At 36.7% G+C, this 15,778-nt stretch overlaps 2 protein-coding genes across 2 annotated transcripts; both read left to right on the forward strand.

Moving 5' to 3' along the window:
* Positions 1-1,164: 1,164 nt before the first annotated feature.
* Positions 1,165-1,828, forward strand: LOC126700917 (uncharacterized). Its single transcript, XM_050399081.1, has 2 exons — positions 1,165-1,478; positions 1,696-1,828. Exons 1-2 carry the CDS (start codon positions 1,165-1,167, stop codon positions 1,826-1,828), a joined length of 447 nt encoding a protein of 148 aa, XP_050255038.1.
* A 9,603-nt stretch (positions 1,829-11,431) lies between these two features.
* Positions 11,432-13,430, forward strand: LOC126700260 (uncharacterized). Its single transcript, XM_050398325.1, has 2 exons — positions 11,432-12,090; positions 12,951-13,430. Exons 1-2 carry the CDS (start codon positions 11,704-11,706, stop codon positions 12,975-12,977), a joined length of 414 nt encoding a protein of 137 aa, XP_050254282.1. The 5' UTR covers positions 11,432-11,703; the 3' UTR covers positions 12,978-13,430.
* The last annotated feature ends 2,348 nt before the right edge of the window (positions 13,431-15,778 follow it).

The following is a 15,778-nucleotide window of genomic DNA, read 5'->3' on the forward strand; positions in this document are numbered from 1 at the left end:
GAATTTGCAGATAGATATTCTGCTATCCCGAACTTGAATCTCGTCAATGAGCTTGATTTAACAAAAATACTCAAGGCTGAGATCTTTGTCCACAAAGATGGATAATTAAGAGCAACCCACCTCATCCTCGGCTACGATCCCATATCGTCCAGCTTCTAGGTGCCCAAGTATGTGATTAAAGCAACAGACATTTGTCTACACCAAATCAACATCGCTGTATCAGGTTTTCTTTACGCGGGCCTTGTTCTAGAAGGCGTACAACAAAAAAAACTACCCTTTTAGCACACGGCTGAGGAAGAAGCGACTCCTTTCCAACCAGCTATCAAGGAAGAAGAACAAGTGGATGACGTCCAAGCTGGTGATTTTCAACTAGCCTCAATCCCCAGAAGCTCCAGCTGGTGATTTTGGCCATCTTCTCTCAGCTTAAGTAAGTAACCTCTTGGAAACTTCAAGTGTTCCCGACGCAATGGTGCTACAATGCAAAACTAGAACAAGCCTTTTGGATCTCTTGGAGTCCCATGCAGGGGGCAATATGCCCAAGGTGGCCATCCAGGCCAAACCCCCCACCGTTCTACCTTCCCAAGCTTCTTAGCCTGACCTTGCTGATAAAAAGAGAAAGCGGGACTAGAAGGGCAAGGAGGTTGTGGAGGAAGGAAAGGGTCTTCCTGCTAGAGAAGCCGAGCCACAGAAAGGGGCCAAAGAGGCTAGGACTGCTCAGACGAGGTCCTCAAGCGAAGGATCCGTTGTGGAGAGGGGGCATGATCATTGCACCAAGGTTCAGGCCTGGAACCCCACTTTGGTGTTGAACAGATCTTCCCTCCCTATGGATTCCTCTATTAGGGATTTCCAACAACGCAAGGCTAGGTACGTAGCCAATGCCTTGGAATAGCCCATCCTGCCGCCTGATGACATGGCCGACCTCCAGACTATGAAGAAACACAACGGATGAAGAAATACCTTGAGCAAGTGAAGAATAGAGTAAATGACCTTCAAACAAAGTTTGTTTAGATCCCAAGGAAGGAGAACGAGCATGCTGACCATCTTGCCAAGGCTGCATCAGCAGAACATATGCCCATTCCCAATAAAGTACTGTCCTTTGTTCAGCTATCATTGTTAATAGATAGTATCAATATGCATGAGATAGGCTCGTAGAGTGATTGGATGATGCCAATAAACTCCTATTTGAAGGACAACGTGCTACTTGATGACAAAGAGGCTGCAAGGAAACTGAAGGTTCAAGCAACACGGTTCGTGCTAATTAAAGATGTACTATACAAAAGGGGTTTCTCCCGCCCGTACCTAAGCTGTCTTATCTTTGAAGAGGCAGATTACACCATGTGGGAAGTACATAAAGGAGTCTACGGAAACCATTCTGGATCACGGTCATTAGTGCACATACTGATCCGGGCGGGATACTATTGGCCTACCAATCAGAAAGATGTCATTGCATATGTCAAAGTTTGTGACAAGTGTCAAAGGTTTGGCAACCTCATTTGGTAGCCAACAGAGGAACTCAATCTAATGACGGCCCCATGGCCTTTCGTTTAATGGGGATTGGACATTATAGGTCCGTTCCCAATAGCAATTTGATAGCTAAAATATAGACTACTTCACCAAATGGGTAGAAGCCGAAGCTCTGGCTACTATCATGGAGAAGAATGTGCTAAGCTTTGTATGGACAAACATCATCTGTAGGTACGGTATACCTAGAGTACTAGTCTCAGACAATGGGAAGCAGTTTGACAATGACGCGTTGAGAGACTTTTGTTCACAGTTAGGGATCAAGAATCACTACTCATCACCCGCCCATCCTCAGGCCAACGGATAAGTTGAGGTCACGAATTGATCCTTGCTCAAAATCATGAAGACTCGGCTTGAGGAGGCAAAGGGTATATGGCCTGAAGAATTACCAAGCGTTTTATAGGCTTACAGGACGATAGCAAGGACGCCTACAGGAGAGACATCGTTTCGTCTAGCGTATGGAAGCAAGGCAATCATATTGGCCGAAGTAGGACTTACAAGCTACAGAGTGGGAAACTATGACTAAAGTAGGAACGATGAAGTTATGCGCCTGCAACTTGATCTGGTGAAAGAGGTCAGAGTAATGGCTGTGTAAAGATTAGCACAATACCAGGACCTTATGGCCAAGCACTACAACTCCAAAGTCAGATACAAGGACTTCCAAGTTGGAGATCTTGTATTAAGAAAGGTGATGGATGCCACAAAAGACACCTCCCAAGGGAAGCTTGGACCTAATGGGGAAGGACCGTACAAAATTGTATCATGGCATAGGAAGGGAACCTACCACCTGGAGACATTGGACGGGCAAAATTTGCATCACCCATGGAACACAGAGCACCTGAAGAAGTACTACCAGTAGATAGTGGCATGAAAAACAACACTCCTCATTTCCAATTTATTTCCTTTTAGTTAATTTTTACTATTTACAGTACTTTTATACCCAAACGATAGTTTTTAAATTTTTTATTTTTGAAGAACAGTATCTACACATATTTATCACATAATAAGAGGAGTTTATTCAGAAATATCATATGTGCATCTCTACAAAACCATGTCTACAACCAATTTCTTACGTGAACAGGCATTGCAACTTGTTAGAATCCCTAAGCAGACAAGTTCACCAAGGAGTAGGCTGAAAATTATTAGGTTTGCAAGTAGACGGATTCATCCCAAGAGGTGATAAAAAAACAAGTCCATTAGTGGACAGGTTCATCCCAAGGGATGAGTTAAAATTATAAGTCCACAAGTGGACGGGTTCATCATAAGGGATGAATCTAAAGAAAACAAGTCCATTAGTAGAAAGAAAACAAGTTCATTAGTGGACGGTTCATCCCAAGGGATGATTTAAAATTATAGGTCCACAAGTGGATGGACTCATCATAAGGGATAAATCTAAAGAAAACAAGCCCACGAGCAGACGGGTTCATCCCAAGGGATGAGTTAAAACTATAAGTCCACAAGTGGACAAGTTCATTATAAGCGATGAATCTAAAGAATACAAGTTCACAAGTGGACGGGTTCATCCCAAAGGATGATAAAAAAATCATGATGTCCATAGGAGGACGAGGTCATCCTATGGACATCATGCCCACAAGTGGATGGGCCCACCCCAGGTGGTAACATAACTATTATGAAGTCCATAAGTAAATAGGTGGATGGGTTCATCACAATAATAGGAAATTTTCAAAGATACCACGTGTGCTGTCTATATTTCTACTTAAAAGTCCAAAAATAGATGGATCTATTCCATGGTATCATTTAGAAATACCAAACTGGACGGGTATATCAAGTTCTCGAATAAATGGTTCCTTAAATGGACGAACAAGAACATGTTTCAGAAATTGGAAACAGAAAGTAACATATGAATGAACAAACATAAGCGACGGATAAATAAAGATAATGAATAAAAGCTCACAAAATGGAAAATGTTTACATCTAAAGTCAATGGAAGAAATGGATACAGTTCTCTCAAGTGATCAAAAATTAATAATTTACAAGAAAGAATAAAAAAACTATTGTTGAACGGCAGTGGTCTTTTAATTTTTCTCCTCCACTGACTAATCCCCTTCAAAATGACGGGTAACGTCCTTAACAGATTTTTCTTGATCAACTTAAGCAGCATCCCTGTCACCTTGAGGGTTGGGATTGGTCTTATCGGCAAGGGGCTCATCGATTCCTTCGGAGTAGACGGGCTGAGCTGGAGTCTGAGCCTGGGCATTGATAGAAACGTGTGAAAGGTCCAGGTTAAGGAAAGAGGCTTTAACCTGATGGAAGCAGTCATCCAAACCATCGGTAAAGGGGCCACCAAGCTCCTTTAAGAGGGTGTCGAAGTTGAGATACTCTCGTACCGCATCCTCCTTAGCCTGACGAGGGTGATCTTTTGCCTCCGAGATCTCTGCCTCCTTGTCCTTAAGGATCTTCTTCAGGGCATCTACTTGCACCTCTGACTCCTTCAAAAGCTACTTTGTTAGGTTAAGCTTGTTGACTTGGACCTCTTTCCAAGCCATTAGCTCCCTTATCTCCGACTCCCTTGCCTCTACCTTCTCCTTCAAATGGCTGATCACTGTCTTGTGGGGCACACAATGGTCCATAAGACCTTTTATCATGATGATCCCCTGTGAGAATTAGACACGAATGTTGGAATGAGACAACAATAGGATGGAATAGATGAAAGGTGATGGATAAACATACTTGTGCCAAATTAAATAGGCTCGTCTCCCCTATGGCCTTAGTAGCATGATTGCCAAAGTCTTTATAGTTGTCGTCCTTGATGATGGATGACAATTGCTTGAGCGCATACCCTGAGTCTTCACGGAGAAGGACAGGGCATTTCTTTGTGACGGGAACAACACCCTTCATCAAGCCTTTCCCCTTCCCCAGACCAAGTTTAGGGGGCAACTTATTGGTGGCAAGTGTCTCACCAACCACTGACCCCATCGTCACCTTGGGCTTCTTAGGCTAACGGTCCACTTTTTTAGATGGCTTCCTTTTCATGGATGGGTTAGCCATACCCATCACCTTAGGAGGCAGGCTTCCCTCCTGTTTCTTCTTTGCAGCAGCTTGCTACTTGATGTAAGCCCTCCTCCTGCTATCTTTCATTTCTACATATAGATGGATGAATAAGAGTTATACAAACTACTAAATGTTAGAAAAGAAAGCAAGGGTGACGGACTTAGGTTTGTGCACTTGGTTGTTGTAGCGACGAGCAGTTGTTGTGGGTTTGGGATTGTCATAATATCAATGGAGAGTGTCCAAGGTAACTAGCTATGCCCATGTTCTTTCCGACAACTTGATCTTGAATATTTGCTCAAGGAAACTCCATTGCTTAAGAGTAACCTCTGGATGGTTCCAAGCTGCAATAAGAGACAGTTAGAACATTATGTGAAAAAATGAAATGAGATTTCAATTAGACGGACACCTACCAGACAGGGGCATTATGCCCCAAGTCTTGTCCACTGGCATGTATTCTTGGTCGTTGGGGTGACACATCCAATTGCCCCCTTGGAGGAAGTAGTACCGACTCTTCCAGTTTCTATTGGAGTCGAGGGTCTCGCACACTAACCTAAGGATCGGCTTCCTTGGTAAAAAGATATACATGCCCTTGGATTGGACTATTTTGAATGGATGGTATTAGTGGAAGAACTCCTCCACCGTCATCCTGCATGCCCCATTAGATAACACGCCGTATAAAACTTTAGCACCTAGGAAGACTCTCTGAGTGTTCGGAGAGATTTGGATGACAGCCAGTGCTAGGTACTAAAGAAGACGACAATGAAGAGCACTTAAAGGGAATCTAAGCCCTACCTTCAGCATTTGCTCATACACACTGACGTCCTCAACATCTTGGTAGCAGCACTTTTCAAATTTGAAAGGTAGACGGATAGGGATGCCAACAGAAATCTGATATTTCTCCTTAAGGGTTTCAAAATGTTTTTTCTTTATGGTAGAGTTAAAATCATTCACTGTCCACAACGGAAGGAGTATGAACTACTTAAGACCGTAAGGGCCTATGACGGACTGGATTGGGGGCTCATCATTGCCTATGTCTTCGTCATCATTTGAGTCACTTTCTGATTCATCTACGTCCAAATCATCATCCTCCTTCGTGGAAGGTGAGTTGGTGGATGGGACCTTTTCATCAGAAGAGGTGCTGAGGTTGTCTTGACCTAATAGATACACCATATTATAGCCTGCTCCATTGCGGACACACGATTGTTCACTCGACGCACTAGACATCTGTCACCTACATGTGACAGATAAACCCTAAGACTCTAATGGGACTACGTAGACGACAGGTATGCAAAATTTAAATAAATGACAAAGGAATTCAACATAAGGTAAAGGATACTTACCGATTGAACAAAGTGGAAAGGGCAATAAAGAAGGTGTGGCTGACGATTGCACCAAGTAGACGGTATGCTGGTTTGATAAAGAGGACGGTAGCGCTTTGGTTTAAATTCGTTGTGGAAAGTGAAAATGAAAGGTAAAGAAGCATGTATATATAGAGGGAACAGCATGGAAGACGAAGGGACGCTTCAGTTCGGGTGATTAATCACTAAAACGTGCCACATGCCCCTACAGCATTTATGGCCCTAGGCTAGCTTGTCAATCAAAGCACGTTTCTTAGGGGCTGAGTTAGACCATCACTCCACGGGTCCGTCTATGAAAGAAGGTGACGGACCCATAGAGTGAGGGGGCAACTGTAGAAGATAAAATTAAAGAAGATGGGTTCATTTACTTAAGCCTTCCATAAGCGACGATACTGAAATAATAAATAATCAAAATGAAAGGGGCAAGACGACAGATCAATATACCGGACAAAAAATAAATGAGATAGGTGGATCGTCAATTGTGGACGAATTTTGGATGGATGGACACAAGAAGATAGATATTGAGGCAATGTGGCATCTACATGGCTTAAGTAATCTCTAAGAAACCCTAAATGGGAATGTCTTGCCCCCCACGACTAACCCTAGTCAATGGAATCCCAACATGGAAAGAATCCAGTAAAATACGGGTGTTTATAAGGATCTTCCTCATAAGGAAACATCTTCCTAAGCAAGAAACGAAGGTCGGTTCCACACTACTATAAAAACCCAAAGCCCTCAGAAAATAAGGTATGCATAATTTACCCCAGTTTTGGCACTCTAGAGTTGTGAAAGAGTTCTTTAACTTAACCTACGGAGGGTATTTGGCCGGTACCATACCGATACTCTCTGTAAGGTCTTCTTCTATTTCTGTGTTACGTAGGTTTTGTCTAGAGCACGTGAGGATTATGCGGCTTATTGACGATTTTGGCATCATCAACCATGTTATAATTATAGAAGAAGAGAATACTAGAGATTGTAGGTAGAAGAAGAGAAGAATAGCACAAAAGAACCGTATGATGGGTATTAGTTATGAATTATTGATACACACACACACACACACACTCCACTTTGAAGAATTTTATACGAACAAAAAGTCTAAAGCTAATTAAACCACCATGTGATATGCCAATTATTGGGTCTTTTAATATTTAGCAAATATTTAATTTTGTTTTGATTTGGTTTAATATTTAGCACCATGTGACCCAACTACTGCTGGGTCTTTTTAGCACCACGTGAAGTAATGAACATAACCACTTGATGCACAGCTTTTCATTGTTATGATTTTTGTTTTTATCCACTTAGAAATACAACAAGTGTAATTTAACTTTAATAAATTAAGATTTTTATCCACTTAGAAATTATAGTTGAAGAAATGGAACAACATATATTTTTGGAGTGCGTGTGTACATATGATTTTTTTCAAAGGTGATTTTGAACAGAACAAATTAAACACTACGTTGCTGTATTTTTATCCACTTAGAAATACGAAAAGTATAATTCAACTTTAATCTAATTAAGATTTTTATCTACTTAGAAATTATAGTTGAAGAAAAATTATATCTACTTAGAAATTATAGTTAAAAAAACTTATATATATTTTTTCCTTAAAATCTAAAAATCTAAGAAAATTTCTACAATTTGTTATCGTCACTTGACGCAACCATGGCGTTTAAGTTCAATTTTTATTATATATAATATGATATTGATTAGCTAGGATAAAATAAGTATGATTATCAAAGACTTTTATCTTTCACAAAAGGTCACGATACTTTATAGAAATATAATAAAAATAGAAGGGTCCATGTCGCATGGCCCATGGCCCACGTGGGCTTAAAGCAGTAAGCTCTTTTTCCTTTTTCTTTTTTTGGGGTTATTTTTTGTTTTCGGAGTATTTTAGGCTTTCTATTGTTTAAGGCTTTTAGTAGCAGAGCACGAAAAAATAACAACACAAAACAAAAGAGGTTCATGCAGAAAATATGGAAATCTATTTTTTAATCTATTATTTGATTTATTATAAAAACTATTTAAATTTGGGAAGAGAAGTGTACGGATAGGGTAAAGGAAAACAAACCTATATAAATTTGATATTAATAATTTTTTCGAGTAGGGGGACAGAGACGAGGCATATGACAACAAATTATTAAATATTTATTATTAAAAGAATTTAAACATCAAAAAGGGGGTGGGGTTTGGGTGTTGGGGAACGTGGCTCGTCTCTGCTTGTGTTTGTTGAATTATGTTAGGAGTGGACACAATTTTGTGTCATAACTCACCACATGATAAGTTGTAATTGGTAAGAGTATGTTTTTACATGGTTCACTGATATATCTTTATCAATTATAACTTACTATATGGTACGTTGTGGCATAAAAATGTGTCAAAAGTTGTCCCTAATGTATTTCATGTTTGTCACAGTAGAATATAGTCAAAGTAGACCACAAGTGACTAGTCGTCATTGACGCCATGCATTTCACGTACTTCTTATGTTGGGAAAACAACAAAACAAAACAAAATGTGTTCGAAGCAAGTCGGTTGGAAAATAATGAAAGTTATAAGTTGAATATATAGTAAAGATTAAAGGCATTTTTGTCTCTACGTAAAATACAAATGTAGGCTTATTTTCCTAATCTCAAAAGTCAAAACAATTGGAATATATTCAGGGCCGGCTCAACGAATTTGGGGCCTAGGCGAAAGCTTTAAACGGGGCCTTTTATTATATGTAATTATAAATTTATATATTTTTTTAATTAGTTATTCTCTTGTCTTTTTTTCTTTTGGTTTTGTTTTTCATATTCAGATAGATATTTTCTAGTAGACATTTATAATTAAAAAATATTTATGAATAAATGAAACACAATCTATAATAAAAAAAATTACAATTTAACTAGAATAATATAAATTTAATGTATAAAACAATAGAACCTGTTTTATCAAAAGCACAATTGCAGCTTTACTTAATATGATCACTTTATACTTTAAACCTGCACAAAAAAATTAAAATTAATACTAATACAAAGTAAATTATTCTAAATTTATAATTTTGTCATTAATACTCTTTTTTTTTTTGTGTAGCAGTAAACCCTTTTTTTTAGCATAATGTGTAGGACTCAACTTGATTGGATCCACTAACACTAACACTAGCCCACTAGTAAAATGTGTAGGACTCAACTTGATCCACTAAGATTAAGACCAGCTCATTATCCCTCTAAATCTGATTTCTTAAAAAAAAAAAAAAAAAAAAAGAGAATGTGACCTTAACTTCCATACCACTAATCTGATTTCTTAGAAAAGAAAAAAAAAAAAAAAAAAAAAAATAAAAACGTGTAAGACTAGAACTTCTTAGAATCAATACTTTAACTCTTTTCTCTTTAAGTGGGTCTATTGACTATTCAGAACATTCAAAAGGCTTCTAGAGAAATCTAAAGGAATCTAAAGAAATCTAAATTTAAGAGAACAAACAAAAAAAGTTACTAGTACAACAACCAAACTAAAGTTCAGCCAAAAAGAAAAAAAAAAAAACCCAGACACCCGTGAGCAAACTCCTCTTCAAAAGAAAAAAAAAAACCTAGACACCCATGAAAAAAAAAAACCGAGACACCCAGCAGCAAACATGAAGAAGATGAAAGAGACAAAGGAAGAGAAAACAAAAAACGAACCTTCAATGAACACACCAAGTTTATTGCCAACACTAGTTGATGAGTAAGCCAACTAATGAGTGTTTTTTTTAGAATCAAGATAGATAGAGTCAGAGAGTAAGTGTTTTTTTTGTTCATTCTTTTTTCTTTCTTTTCTTATTTGTCTCTTCTTTCTGCCTTTTGTAATCTTTTCTTCTGTAAGCTAAACATTTCTGCCGTTTGTAATCTTTTCTTTTGCAAGCTAAAGATTTGGTGATGGTCTGATGGGATTAGCCTTCATGTCACATTGTCACTTCAGCTTTTTTCTGTGTGAGAAACGGGCCTTCATGGCCTGATGGGATTTGGTGATGGCCGTTTGAAATCTTCTTCTATATATATTTTTTTTTTTGGGTGAGAAACAGGCCTCTGTGAGAAACGGGCCTTCACGGCCTGTTGGGATTTGGTGATGGCTGTTTGTAAATTTTTTTTCTCAAATAAAAAAGTAATATTATATAATATATTATTATTATTTGGGGGCCCTCTTAGAAGTGGGGCCTTAGACGGTGGCCTAAATGGCCTATAGCTTTAGTCGGCCCTGAATATATTAAGGATGTTTGGTTGGAAGGAGAAGAGGAAAAAAAAATGCAGATTCTTCTAGGAAGTTTTCTTCCTAAAATGGGAAGAAAATTGAGAGTAGGTGAGGTGGGAAGAAAACATGTGCACTTGGGTTGACTTGCACACGGGCATTAAATAAATTTTCCTCTCGTTTTTCTTCTCAACCAAACAAATAAATTTTACATCTCTTTACTTTTTCATTCTTCTAGCTATACACAAATAGGAGAAAACTAAATCTTTTCTATTCTTCCATTTTTCTACTCCCACTTTTTACTTCATAATGATTTTTGGTGTATGCAAGATATGAACCTAAAATCTCTTATTTAACAACGAAAGTCCTTATCAGTTAAGTTAACTAAAAACATCAAATCTTAAATCTCTTTAGGTAGCTAACATGGTTGTTTTTGTAGGTTCATCTTTGTAGTAATAATATGTATTAGAATATATATATATATATATATATATGATTATCATTGATTTATATTGAACCTTGTTTTTTTAGAAGAGATTTATATTAGATCTAGAGGTGGAAATAAACTCTTAAGTGAATGTCATAATTGTTTTCTAGAAATTTGTAATTAGTGTGTTTGGTTTAGGCAAAATTATCACTTAAAACTTAATTCTCTCTTCATTCAATTCTTAACACTCATAACTCAATATATTGAGAATGGTTAATGAGACTTGAGAAGTATTTGTCGGATGTTGAGTTATTAGTTCAATGGCATTTTGGAAATAAAACATGAGTTATGGGACCTAGCAGCCAGTGTCGTCACACTCACAAAGAGTACCTACAGCTTCTGTTATTTGTTTTTTTGTTCTCTCTCTCTTTCTTAGCTGGTGGTTCTTTTTTTTTTTTTTTTTTTTTTCGTCTCTTTCTTCCTTTCTTAAAAGAAAAAGTTCACATTACACATTCGCACAAAATACAACACAACTGTAAATCAACTACCGGAAACACTACACTATCAGGACCACCACACATGACAACTGACAAGTTAACAACCATTAGGTACAGGGCGAAGCACAAAACAGGTTTGTGAGAAACCCATCATGAATAGGTATAGACAATTCAACAGGAATGTGGGGCATGTATCATATAAGATCTGTCTCTCATGTAGAGATGTTCCCCACTTCGCCAAAAGATTGGCATGCACATGAATTTGCTTTTCTCCATATATGTCTAGGATGGATCTGCCATTGCCGGGCTAGAAGAGACCTACAATCCAAAACCAATAATAAAAGCATTAAAAAAAAAAAATCAAAAAACAAAACAAAAGAGCTTCATGCAAATAATAATAATAATAATAAAACACTACAGTGTAAAACAAGACGGAGAAGCCCACATGGGAAGAGCAAGGTTGGTGAAGTCTAGATCTGAGACTGCCTGAGAGTATCTAGCAAACGATGGTTATCCAAACAACTATATAAAAAAAGCATGGAGGTTGGTGAAGTTTGAGACTGCCTGAGACTATCTAGCAAAAGATGGTTATCCAAACAACTATATAAAAAAAGCATGGCTTTGGCTTTATGGCTATTTCGGAGTAGACGAGCTTCACCTCCAACTCCAAAATCCAAATATTGCAACCATGTTTGCCCTGTTCATGTTGTTTACTACTATCATCGCACCACTAATTCCAACCCTCTCTTCACAACCACCACCACTAATTCCAACCCTCTCTTCAGAACCACCACCACTAATTCCAACCCTCTCTTCAGAACCACCACCACTAATTCCAACCCTCTCTTCAGAACCACCACCAAGTCAAGAACAATCAATACCACTGTCGGTCGTGCTGGAGATTACCTTCGGTCTAACAATATCAATCACCTTAACCGTCACAGTGACAGTTGCCATTACCCGGGGAAAAGAGGACAAGGGGGAGCCAGGGAAGACAGGAAAGGAAGGGCCGAAAGGGGAGAAAGGGGATCCAGGGTCGCCATGCAGGCCAAGGTGTCCACCGCCGCCAAAAAAGGTAACAGTAATTTTTTTCCTATCTGTTTGGATTTTTATATTTTCTTCCCCCAGTTTTTACCTTTTGGTTCGGTCTTGAGTATTTGGGTGTTGAGTTTCTGTCATGGGCATTTTTTTTTTTTTTTTGGGAATTTTATTTTGGAGTGGTTGCATTTGGGTGTTAGAAATGTTTCTTATCTCTGTTGTATATGGGTTTGACAAGTTGTGTAGACATTGGATGGTCTTTTATGTCGTTAAGTTGGATCTTTCTTGAGAATTACTATTCAATCTGTATATGCTGGTAGGTCTTTCTAAGGAGAAATTATTAGGACCTAGGTCTCGAGTAGTCCCAACCAATAATAAAAGGTCACACATTTAAAACAACTTTGATTCAACTTCCTAAATGAAAAACAAAACAAAACCACATAAATTTAACTCTAGTTTAAAAAAAAAAAAAAATTAATTGGAAAAACTCAAATAAATTTAATTTATAAACAGCCAAGATTCAAAAACTTGAAATAAATTTGGAATCCAAAAGCTCAATTTCATTAGTTTGTATTTAGTTTTAGTGACCTTATAAGTCTCTCCATAGAGGTCTTTTTCTCTCAAAACTCTAGATTAGTTTCCCTCTTCCACTCCACAACCATCATTGATCTGTCTCAGAATTCTATGGCAAAGAATATGGCCAACGAGTATAGGTGCTTACGTGGTCCATAGATGTGCATTTTAAAAGAATGATGAAAATGAAGGCATGACGAATTTTTGTCAAAGCTGCAGAGCAATTTTTTCTTTTTCATCAAGATTTTATTCCTGTGTGTATTTTTTTTCCCAAATAACTATTTAACCATTGACTTTCTTTTAAATTTATTTTTATGTTAACAGTGTGACCATGATGGTTGGTATTGCTAACTGATATGCATGTGCGAATATTGTGGAATCAACTATCATCTAATAGCAAAGATTGATGTCAAAGTTTTGAATTGAAGATTGCAAATGTTATATTCGGTCGTGGGTTTGCTGTGAGCTTTGAACATTGGTTTTGATGTGATGTACTTGTGTGGTTTGGAATAGTTGTTTTAATTTGGAATTGTAATAAAGAAGGTTAGTAGTATTTGTGGAAGTTTGGAGGTTAGTATTTGCAAATGTTTTGCATTTGTTTTGGTGTTTAGATTTCATTGTAAATTGTGTTTGTTTTGATAATAAAATTTCTCCTTTATCCAAACAAATAGGAAAAAGCTTGTCAATGGCATGTGTTGCCTATAAAATACTTTTAACAGGGCAGTTTGTTGTGCTTGGCCATATCCTTAGCTATATTCGAAAAGTGACTCTCTCATTGAATAAAATGGATTGTATTGAATATGAGATCCAGCAAAACTCTTGTATGTACTTGGCGCATGAGATATCTTTTTGGGATTTGGGGATTAAAGTTAGTTTGTGTTGTAAATGAATAAGCTCTTGCAAAAATAAACTTTTTTTTTTTTTATAGATAAAATGTTGGCTTTTTTCCTTTTAAACAATTATTGTTTTACATTGATAGTATAATGTAAACTAATAATTTTCTTTTCATTTTTATGAGCTATTAGAACCCAAGATTGCCAACCAATGGTAACCACCACGTATTGAACTCAACTAAGCTTTGATTATTTTTGGGTCTATCATTTGATTTGGGATTTGGTTGATAGCCAGGGTTTTTTTTTTTTTTTTGGTTTTTTTTTTTGGTTTTTTTTTTGAATTTTTAAATGTAAAATTAGCTTTAAAAAAATGATTATGTAATAGACCCAATTTTGTATTGGGTGCTTCGTGGGATACTTTAAGAGTTTCAATTCCTCCAAGTTAGACTAGTTAACAATTTGCAACTCAAAAATTCATGATTATTATTTATTCATTGTCAATTTCTAAGTTTATACGTTGATTCTTTCTCAAAAAAAAAAAAAAAAAAAGTTTATACGCTGATAAATAATACAAGATAGACTTCCAAATATATATATAATAATAAAAAAAAAAAAAAAAAAAAAAAATGACTTAACCGAAAAGCAAGTACCAGCAGTTTTTAGCCACATAATCACTTTGGAGACAAACTGACATCTAATGTAAAATTGACACTTATGTAATAGGATATATCTGAACCAGAGAAACCTTCTGTTTCGAAAGCTAAAGAGTAAAGACTCCAAATTATCATCATCAATCAGGTCATTATGATTTTTCCCAATCCGAACCTACTCAAATAAAAACCTAGAGGATATTAAACAAGACATAAACTACAAAAGCATTATTCACAATGGGATTATACGTTAATTGCTTGGGTTATATTAACTGGTATCCTTAGGGCAATTGTTAAGAAGCTATATTAGAAAAGTTTTAACATAACTTTTATGGAAAATGTAAAAAACTGTCAACACAACTAATTGCTTTATTATTTTCCCATAAAAATATTTCTAAAAATAATTCCTAAAACAATGCTCTTAGGGTATTCGTTAACATTTCTCTTATTGTTTTGATTCTCCAAATGCATTGCATTACAAAAATTGAAATACCGCTTAAATATGCGTTTCCTTGCCTCGAAATCTGGGAGAGGGATATAGATTCGCACGTCAAAATGCCTCCTTATGGCCTACGTTAACTTTGCATTAGCCTCAACTCTTAAAGCAATGTAGATCATAAAATCTTTTCTATCCATGGCCATAGGTTAGAAGGATGGTATTTTTTCTCACCTGATCCAAAGCATAAGGAGTATTTGTGGCTGCTAGAATCAGAACATTTTACACACCGTCGCATACAGCCTGAAATGTATTGAAGAAAATTTCTATTTTAAGGTTACATGTGGATAAGTGGAAGGAAACAATTAATGATAATGCCATGTACTAACTATTTAATAAAATATAAAGTTATTATGAACAGCATTGCAAACTAGCCTGCCATTTTAAGGCCAACAAGGAAATGGCTGGTCATCTTCTCATCTATTGTATGTTAATGATTCCCCTTTAAAAAAAAAAAAATCACAAATAATAGCACAACCCTATACAACATGAATAGAAACAACAACTACAAAAAGAGGTCTTAGTCCTAATTCTTTTTGTGGCCAACTATAGAATATAGATCCTCAGTAAATTAGTTTGGGTCGGCTATTGATTTAGTGAGCCCATCATTCATTAGTGCAAAGATATACGAACTAAATATTGATCCTTGATGCAAATATATAGCGATAGGATCTCACTTGTGATATCTCCACTTGTTTTCATAGTAGTTATTGTTAGAAAGACCACAATTTGATTCCCTAAAACCACTCTAAAAATAAGCTTACGTGGCATGATGTCAATTGCCATAAAAAATTTGAGTGTGCCTTACTCATTACCAATTAGTTTTGTGGTGGAATGACATAGCTCACAATTCGATTGTTGTTTTATGTCTTAACCTATGTTCAATCACTCTTTTCCAAAGTTTTAGAGTGTGACTCATAAGTTTAATTCCACGGCAATTTGAACAGTTTTGAATATTATCGTTGTTCTTGCAAATAGGTATTAAAGTAATTCTTCTCCACTCATTAGGCAAATACAAGAGTAAAAACCAAAAAGAAAAATTAAAACCTAAAATTCAAAAGAAAGCATAGCCTTCTTTGGACCACACATGATTTCAAGTTACTTAAGTTTACATATAGCTCACCCATATTAAACATATCGGTTCAAAATTTTCATCAAATCCCTAAATTCCAT

The sequence above is a fragment of the Quercus robur genome, chromosome 9, assembly GCF_932294415.1.
Source record: "Quercus robur chromosome 9, dhQueRobu3.1, whole genome shotgun sequence".
Lineage (NCBI taxonomy): Eukaryota > Viridiplantae > Streptophyta > Magnoliopsida > Fagales > Fagaceae > Quercus > Quercus robur.